The sequence below is a fragment of the Nerophis ophidion genome, linkage group LG04 (assembly GCF_033978795.1).
Source record: "Nerophis ophidion isolate RoL-2023_Sa linkage group LG04, RoL_Noph_v1.0, whole genome shotgun sequence".
NCBI classification, from domain to species: domain Eukaryota; kingdom Metazoa; phylum Chordata; class Actinopteri; order Syngnathiformes; family Syngnathidae; genus Nerophis; species Nerophis ophidion.
The window spans coordinates 64,568,705-64,578,798 of NC_084614.1; the positions used below are offsets into that span (position 1 = coordinate 64,568,705).

The 10,094-nt window shown below is 38.7% G+C and overlaps 1 protein-coding gene across 1 annotated transcript in view; it reads left to right on the forward strand.

Moving 5' to 3' along the window:
- Nucleotides 1-6,355, forward strand: part of wwc1 (WW and C2 domain containing 1) — a 57,526-nt gene extending 51,171 nt beyond the window's left edge. The window contains exons 17-21 of the mRNA XM_061898805.1: nt 59-392; nt 464-556; nt 3,983-4,213; nt 4,279-4,397; nt 4,478-6,355. Coding sequence (XP_061754789.1) covers nt 59-392; nt 464-556; nt 3,983-4,213; nt 4,279-4,397; nt 4,478-4,544 — 844 coding nt within the window. The 3' untranslated portion in view covers nt 4,545-6,355. The remainder of the gene's footprint in view (nt 1-58; nt 393-463; nt 557-3,982; nt 4,214-4,278; nt 4,398-4,477) is intronic.
- The last annotated feature ends 3,739 nt before the right edge of the window (nt 6,356-10,094 follow it).

The following is a 10,094-nucleotide window of genomic DNA, read 5'->3' on the forward strand; positions in this document are numbered from 1 at the left end:
ATTCTTTGAGGGTGCTGTCCATCAGTTCTTACACTTTGCTTGTTACCCTCACACTTAGGCACGGTGACCTTCTGGAGGGAGATGTGTTTGACGAAGACGATGTGGAGAAGCCTCTGGATGAAGGAGAATTGTTCTATGCTGATGGCAGTCGATGGGAGTCAGGGGATGTCGAGGGGAGGGAGAGTAAGATGCCTTCTGCCGCCGCAGCCATGACAGAAAAGGTCAACAAAGAGACAAGTATGGGCCGCATGTCGTCATCCGGTCACCACTCGGTGGTCCGGCCCAAAGAGCGGCGCACAGACCTTCCCCATCAGCATGCCTTCATGAGGGGCAGCACCATCATCCGCTCCAAGACTTTCTCCCCAGGACCTCAGAGCCAGTACATCTGCAGGGTAACTAAGGGCCTCCAGAAAACAAAACATGCATTCCATAAGAAGCTCATTCATGTCTTTTTTTTTTTCAGATCAGCCGCAGTGACAGCGACAGCTCCACGCTTTCCAAGAAGTCACCGTTTGTGCGTAATGCCTCGGAGCGACGCAGCATGCGCATGAAAAAGGTAGAAAATGTTCGAATCTGTTATGGTGCTGAGAGTTTTCACATTCATCAACAAAATAATGCAATATAATAACCAAGCAGAAACTATTTTTACCAATCATTGGTACTTTAACTTTTAACTTTAACTATGTCCCAAATGAGCACAACAAAGTGTATGCTGATGTAGTATTATTATCATTATTAATACTATTATTATTGTGGAACATCAAAATCAGATTCAGATTAAACTTGGTTAAACTTAGATAGAAACACTACATCAGATCTGACAGATAAAAGATTTGTTTTTTTCTCTGTGAACATCCTCAGCAAAATGTAAGATTTAAATTAAACGGGAATAAAATAGAAATAGTTCATTTAAATTTAAAAAAAGTTATACAACATTGAATGTGTTTATACGTTTGGAACTTGACATGTTTTTTCTGTACATTTATGCCCTGCGATGAGTTGGCGACTTGTCCAGAGTGTACCCCGCCTTCCGCCCGATTGTAGCTGAGATAGGCGCCAGCGCCCCCCGCGACCCCGAAAGGGAATAAGCGGTAGAAAATGGATGGATGGATGGATGGATGGTGACTTTTACTTGCTATACTCAAAAAAAGAAAATTAAACATTTGATTATTTTAACCAAGCCTTCAGCGCTCATAGAATTAACTTCATATTTTTTAATAATGTGTTAAAATAAAATGTGGATTATATTGGTAAATAATGTTATAACTACTTTTAACTAAGTCACAATATTTGCTTATAAAACAACAATAATAACAACAAAAAAGATAGATAAGATAAGATGATTACAATGAATAAGCAGTCCGGAATAGGTGTGTTTTGAGTCTTGACATGAAGAGGGATATTGAGTCCAAGTTACGAAGTTCTGGTGGCAAAGAGTTCCAAAGATGTGGGGCAGAGCGGCTGAAAGCTTGGGCACCCATGGTGGACAGTTTAAATAAGGGGACAGTGAGATGGATGGATGAAGAGGATCTTGGGGAATGTGAGGGCGTGGCGACATGGATCAGGTCAGAGAGATATGGAGAGAGGTTATGGATGGCTTTGAAAGTGAGGGAAATTATTTTAAAGTGAATACGATGTTTGATGGGTAGCCAGTGGAGTTGCTGCAGAACAGGGGTGATGTGCTGGATTGAAGGGGTTCTGGTGATTATCCGGGCTGCAGAGTTCTGGAGAAGCTGAAGTTTGTGAAGTGACTTGTGAGGGAGACCAAACAGGAAAGAGGTGCATTAGTTTAGGCGAGAGGTGACCAGGCTATGGACTAATATGGCAGCAGTACGTGGGGTAAGGGATGGGCAAAGACGATTAATGTTCCGTAGATGAAAGTAAGCAGACCGGATAATGCTGTTTATGTGGGCTTGAAAGGAGAGTGTGCTGTCCAGGAGGACACCCAGACTCTTGACTTGGGCGGAGGGGGAGACAGAGGAATTGCAGAGAGTAACGGACAAGCTGTTGGTTTTGGCGAGAATGGTTTTTGTATCTACAAGTAGGATTTCAGTTTTATTACTATTAAGTTAAAAGTAATTGGATGAGAACCACTGCTTGAGTTCACTGAGGCGGTCTGTAAGGGAGGAAGAGAGGCAGTTGGTTTGGTTGAAATGTAAAGCTGGGTGTCATCTGCATAACAGTGAAAATGTATTTTAATTTTATGAAAAATATTGCCAAGGGGAAGAATGTAAATGATAAAAAGCAGGGGACCAGAACAGAGCCCTGGGGGACACCAGAGGAAACAGGAGACGGAGGGGATTTAAATGAACGGAGTTGAACAAACTAAGTGCGGTCGGAGAGATATGATCTAAACCAGTGAAGGGGTGTGCTTGTGATGCCAATACCGTGCAATCTATGCAGCAGGACAGTGTGTGAAATGGTGTCAAAGGTTGCAGTGAGATCTAAGAGGATTAGGACAGTGAGAAGACCAGAATCAGCTGCCAGGAGGAGATTGTTTGTGTCCGTTTTGATTTTTACTAGTGCTGTTTCAGTGCTGTGCAGGGGGCGGCAACCAGACTGGAATTGTTCATATAGGTTATTTAACTTTAGGTGGGAGTGAAGTTGGGAGGAGACAGTTTTTTCAAGGAATTTTGAGATGAATGGCAGATTTGAAATTGGACGAAAATTATTAAAATTATTTGGATCTGAGCCTGTTTTTTTTTCAAAATTGGTGTTATGGGTGCTGTTTTGAAAGCAGAGGGAACAATTCCAGTATTGAGAGAAGAATGGATGATCTTGGTGATGATGTGGATCAGTGAGGCGAGGTGAGGCAGACTTTCACCAAAGCAGTGGGGAGGGGATCTAAAAGACAGGTGGATGGCTTGGATCCACGGATAAGCAGTGATGTCCAACTGAGAAGGGAGTGAATAACTAGAAAATGAATGGATGAGTGAGGCAAGGGGAGTTAACTGGGGTTGAGGAGAAGAAGAAGGAAGTTGTTGGGGAATTTGGGTGATTTTGGAAATAAAAAATTGCATAAGGGAACAACAAAAAGAAGTTGAGGCCATATGAGAGGGAAGTGAGTGCGGAGGATCTGAAATTTTGCCAACAATAGAAAAAAGTGTCTTGGAGTTGCCTTCATTAGAACTGATTAAAGTTGTGTAGTAGGATGATTTGGTGTTGTTTAGGCAGTCTTTGTAATGATGAAGGTGTTGGATGTACATGTCCTTGTGTACAGTGGGACCAGTTTTTTTGTAAAGACGTTCAAGTTGGCGTTTCTTTGTTTTTAATTGCGGAGTGGGGAGTAAACCAGGGTGCAGAGATGGTGAAAGAGACGCTTCTGATTTTTTAATATTAAATAACATTATATTTGGAAAAATTCCGTAAATATTTTTAATTAAATCACAATATTTACTTCAGGCCTTCATATATTTATATCAGTTTAATATGCTTATATATTTTTTTTTTAAATACAACTTTATATTTTAAATACTTTGATATTTATATAAATCAAAATATTTTCGTCCATAACCACAGCAATGTTTTATTATATATATTGTAGATCAGTTTGATATGCTTTTCCTATGTCAAATGTCATTTTATTTCAAATTAAATCTATAATTGTATTTAATTAAACCACAGTATTTGCATCACCAGATTTATTGTATTAATATCAGTTGAATATGCTTTTATTATATTAAAAATAATAATTGTATTTTCAAATAATTATATATTTAATTAATTCACATGATTTGCTTTAATAACCACAACTTTGTTGTATTTATGATATATCATGCTTTTATTGTTAAAAAAATGCTATTTTGGTTGTACTTCCCTATATTGACACGTGAGGCGTCTATTAAAAATGTGTTTAGGTCAGCAAATATAGTTCTTTACTGCATAAAGGACTACTAGGACCGATCATAAAATTTATGTTGATTTATATCGAAAATTTAAACAGCAAGTTGCCGCTTAACCAATTGGGGTGTTTCTTTGACAGCCTCCTGTGCAGGTCAAAGGTCTGGACGGCCTCCTGCGCACCTCCCTGGACTTGGAATTAGACTTGCAGGTGTCCCGGACCCGACAGGCTCGTCTCACTCAAGAGCTGCAGGTTCTTAGGGAGCTTAAAATGCAGCTGGAGGCGGCGAGGCAGCAGGGCCAACGCGAGCTGCCCGCCTGGGTCCGAGAGGACGAACGCTTCAGACTCCTCCTCAAGCACGCCGAGAAACAGGTGGGTGTCATTCTCCTGCCGGCCACCAGAGGGCGCTAAACAATAAACCGAGCTACGTTGCGCAGACTCACGAGGAGCAGCTGCAGGAAAAGAGGGTGGAGAAGATGATGAGGGCGGCCGCTAAGGACGTCCACAAGATAAGAGGACAGAGCCGTAAGGAGGTGCCTGAAGTGCAAACCTTCAGGTGGGAGGAAGCTTTGATTACATCCAAGCAGCATATATCATGCACTGCCATGACTAACATGCTTTTGGACCCACTTTCAGGGAGAAGATGGCCTTCTTCACGCGAGCAAAGTCCACCATCCCTCACCTGCCGGCTGACGACGTCTAGACCGTCAACATTTCAAACAAAAGAGTCTTAACCTGCGCCTCGACTAATGAAGTCAACCTTTTAGCGGTAATATGAAGAAAGTTTTTTGGGAAAAAATGTATCATAGATGGAAAACGACAGTGGCCACTCAGCATTTGTTAATGTGGAAAACTTTTTTTTATTATATGTATATATTAGTGACGGCACTGCTACAGTTTGACTTTATTTTACAAACATTAAAAATCATTCCAGCACAAACCTACACTAAACAATAATAGCACAAACAAACGGTACTGAAGCAACAAAAGCTACTTAAGATGATCATTAGTCTTTGAATTAATATTAGAAAATTGTATTTGATTTAAATAATTATGCTGCAAATAAAGCACTCCGCTTATTGATGCATCTAGTTTCAAACTTGTTCTCTTCAGTTGGAATTCCCAAGATCATTATTCACACCTGCCGTGACCACAGGTGGAACTGCTGTCACATCGCATTAATATTCTGTCACATGAAAATGTAAAGATAAATAAATCCGGTTGATTGTATTCCATTGACAGCACAGATTGTTGTAATCATAATTAACTGGACACAATTATGACCCCCACCCCCTTCTCTTTTTTGCTGTTGTGATGGTTTGGCTCGTTCACACTCAGGTAGGAAATTAGTTTATTAGTCTGCACTTTAATAACAAAAAAAAATCCAGAAGCTGTATCATATCTCGCTGGAATGATTGATTATCGAAGCAAAGACAACAAGAAAAAAATATATGTATTTTTTGTGACTTTGAATGTCTTTCAATTATATCCTGTAAGTTGTAAAACCAGCAGCCAATAGGAGGACAGCAACACGTCACTCTTTAATCTGATTGGCTGTACAAACTTTTCCTATTCTAACTGGATCCTGAAGTTTATTTCCCAGCAGAACCAATAACACTTATTCCCATTTGTATTTTTCACATTCTACATATCATGAAAGGGAGGAAATCATTTACTTAGTCCTCCTCAAGCTCGTTTTAAAACTTTTTTCCCCATTGTTTCCCCCTGGCGGACAATAGCTAGAATGCAGTTATCTGTTCATTTCTTTAACGAGGTTCTTCTTTTGTTTTAGGTGTTATTTGATGAAAACACACAATATCTGTTCCAAACTTTCTCACATGTTTGCCGGTAGATTAACATCTCCTTCTAATATTTTGGTTTATTTTTTTAATCCAAAAACTGGATGTAGTTTTCCCCCTCAACTCATCAAAGCTGGAAATGGTTGCATTATTTTTAGTCAATGTGAACACATTAAGAATCTGTTTCGTGTGCATGCATGTGTGCGTGTGTGTGTGTGTGTGTTCAGAGCGAGTAGGATGTGGAACTCTTGTCATGATTGACACCATTTTTTTCAATGGACTGTGAAGACATGCGAATGAAGGAACGTAGGTTTTTAACTACGCAGAATATTTACAGAAAAGATGAAACACGCTCATATGTCACAAATTTTGTGAAATTATTATTATTTTTTGGGGTAAATTTGTCCCATTGGATCTGTTTGTTACGCCTGTGATGATGATGATAGGTGTGTCTGTGTGTGCGTGTGTATGAGAAACAAACATCATGTATTTATTGCACTTTGTGATTTGGGTGTGCTTTTCCCGTTAATTTCTTTTTTCTCTTCCTCTGCATTTCTTTTCTTATCGTCATTGAGTCCCGAAAAAGCTGTGAATTTTATTCTCAGACACTGTTCTGTCGACCAGAGTTGTAAATATTTCACCAGCGCTCAAAGAGAGAGAAAAAAAACACATTATGTTTTGTAGTTTCACAACAAATAAAAAAGGTTATCTTTTATATGCATGGTTTGGTCGTCATTCATTTCCAAAAATGTATTTCTTTATCGTCTTAAATGATGCTTACTTTCATTTTTTTATTTATATATTGGTTAATTGCATTGCTTATTGTTATAATCCATCCATCCATTTTCTACTGCTTATTCACTTTGGGGTCACAGGGGGTGCTGGTGCCTATCTCAGCTACAATCGAGCGGAAGGCAGGGTACACCCTGGACAAGTATCTACCTCATCGCAGATTGTTATAATACAAAGACTTACTATTTTCGAAAATTGTTCACAAATCTGTCTAAATCTATGTTAGTAAGCATTTCTCCTTTTTCAAGATAATCCCTCCCACCTCACAGGTGTGACATAAAGATTCTGATTAAACCGCATGATTATTCCACAAGTCTGCCTTAGGCTGCCCACAATAAAAGGCCACTCTGAAATGAGCAGTTTGATCACATAGCACAATGCCACAGATGTTGCAAGTTTTTAGGGAGCGTGCAGTTGGCATGCTGACTACAGGAATGTCCACCAGGGTTGTTGCCCGTGAATTGAATGTTCATTTCTCTACCAAAAGCCGTCTTCAAAGAAGTTTCGGAAAATTTGGCAGTACACCCAACCGGCCTCAGACCATGTGTAACCACTCCAGCCCAAGACCTCCACATCCAGCAGGTGCACCTCCATGATCGTCTGAGACCAGCCACCCGGACAGCTGCTGCAACAATTGGTTTGCATTTCTGCACAAACTATGTCAGGGAAACTCATCTGCATGCTCATAGTCCTCATCGGGGTCTCGACCTGACTGCACTTTGTTGTCTTAACAGACTAGACAAGAGTGGGAAAATCCTCACGTTTGATGGCGTCTGCCAAGTTGGAGAGGTCTTCTCTTCACGGATTAATCCGGATTTTCACTGTTCAGAGCAGACGGTGTGTTGTGTCGTGTGAATGACCAGTTTACTGATGTAAACTGTGAATTGAGTGGCCCCAGCTGTGGGTGTGGTTATGGTTTGGGTAGGCGTATGTTATGGACAACAAACGCAAGTGCATTTTATTGATGGCATTTTGAATGCACAAAGATATCGTGACGAGACGCTGAGGAGTTTTGAGCTATTCACCTGAGACCATCACCTCACGTTGCAGCATGACGGTGCACAGCCCCATGTTGCATGGATCTGTACACAATTCCTGGATGTTTGGGATGCTGTGGAACGGCGTATACGACAGTGTGTTCCAGTTACTTCCAATAACCAGTTACATACTTGGCACAGCCATTGAAGAGGAGTGGCCAAACATTCCACAGAACACAATCAACAACCTGATCAACTCTGCGAAGGAGATGAGTTGCACTGCGTGAGGCAAATGGTGGTCTCACAAGATACCGACTGCTTTTCTGACCCCCCCCCCCCCCCAATAAAGCAAAACTGCACATTTCAGAGTGACCTTTTCACATTTCAGCCTAAGCACACTGTGCAATAATCATGATGTTTAATTAGCATCTTGACATGGCACACCTGTGAGGTTGGACGAATTATCTTGGCAAATAAGTTCTTACTAACACATTTGTGAACAATATAATAAGTATTTAGTAGGGGTGTGGGAAAAAAATCTCTTCGAATACAAATCGAATCAAATACGTTGTGCGATTCAGAATCCATTCTCTTTTTTTTTAAAATCGATATATATATATATATATATGTAGGTGTAGGAAAAATCACAAGACTACTTCATCTCTACAGAACTGTTTCATGAGGGGTTCCCTCAATCATCAGGAGATTTGAGGGAACCCCTCATGAAACAGTTCTGTAGAGATGAAGTAGTCTTGTGATTTTTCCCACACCTACATATTGCGCTCTACCACGGTATCGAGCACTATTCTCTGGACAATCCAATCAAGATATATATATATATATATATATATATATATATATATATATATAATTTTTTTTTAATCAATCCAACAAACCACTACACAGCAATACCATAACAATGCAATCCAATTCCAAAACCGAACCTGACCCAGCAACACTCAGAACTGCAATAAACTGAGCACTTGAGAGGACACACAAACATGACACAGAACAAACCAAAAGTAGTGAAACAAAAAGGAATATTATCAACAACAGTATCAATATTAGTTATAATTTCAGCATAACAGTGATTAAAAATCCCTCATTGACATTATCAATAGACATTTATAAAAATAAAAAAAAGACAATAGTGTCACAGTGGCTTACACATGCATCGCATCTCATAAGCTTGACAACACACTGTGTCCAATGTTTTCACAAAGATAAAATAAGTCATATTTTTAGTTCGTTTAATAGTTAAAAAAAATGTACATTATTGCAATCAGTTGATAAAACATTGTCCTTTATAACTATAAAAGCTTTTCTTTTTTTTCCACTACTCTGCTAGCATGTCAGCAGACTAGGGTAAATCCTGCTGAAATCCTATGTATTGACTGAATACAGAATCGTTTTGAATCGAAAAAATATCGTTTTTGAATCGAGAATTGCGTTGAATCGAAAAAATCGATATATTATCGAATCGCGACCCCAAGAATCGATATTGAATCGAATTGTGGGACACCCAAAGATTTGCAGCCCTATTATTTAGTGTACTTAGTAGGGATGCGAATCTTTGGGTGTCCCACGATTCGATTCAATATCGATTCTTGGGGTCACGATTGGATAATATATCGATTTTTTTGATTCAACGCGATTCTCGATTAGAAAAATATTTTTTTCCGATTCAAAACGATTCTGTGAATCGTATTCATTCAATACATAGGATTTCAGCAGGATCTACCCCAGTCTGCTGACATGCTAGCAGAGTAGTAGATTTTTTTTAAAAACGCTTTTATAATTGTAAAGGACAATGTTTTATCAACTGATTGCAATAATGTAAATTTGTTTTAACTATTAAACGAACCAAAAATATGACTTATTTTATCTTTGTGAAAAAAGTGTTGTCAAGCTTATGAGATGTTATGCAAGTGTAAGCCACTGTGACGCTATTGTTCTTTTTTTTTTTTTTTATAAATGTCTAATGATAATGTCAATGAGGGATTTTTAATCACTGCTATGCTGAAATTATAACTAATATTGATACTGTTGTTGATCATATTCATTTTTGTTTCACTACTTTTGGTTTGTTCTGTGTCGTGTTTGTGTCGGATTGTAAATAATGTCAATATTTCAATATATATACTATGATGATTAACCTGTGTGATGAATGTATTATGCTGATAGTATATATTTGTACCATGAATTGATTAACAAGGACCCCGACTTAAACAAGTTGAAAAACTTATTCGGGTGTTACCATTTAGTGGTCAATTGTACGGAGTACTAAACTGTGCAATCTATTAATAAAAGTAGCAATCAATCAGTCTCCTCAATTGCTCTGATTATTGCAGTTCTGAGTGTTGCTGAGTCAGGTTTGGTTTTGGAATTGGATTGCATTGTGGATTGATAATAAAAAAAAAAATCGTTTTAGTTATTTAAGTTTAAACCTTGAAAACTGGAAGCAAAAACAAAAATGTTGCGTTTATATTTTTGTTCAGTATATGTTCTTTCACTTAAAATTGTTCAGCTGTTGGACCAATAACCGTATTTTTAAAGGCTTACTGAAATGAGATTTTCTTATTCAAACGGGGATAGCAGGTCCATTCTATGTGTCATACTTGATCATTATGCGATATTGCCATATTTTTGCTGAAAGGATTTAGAAGAGAACATCGGCGATAAAGT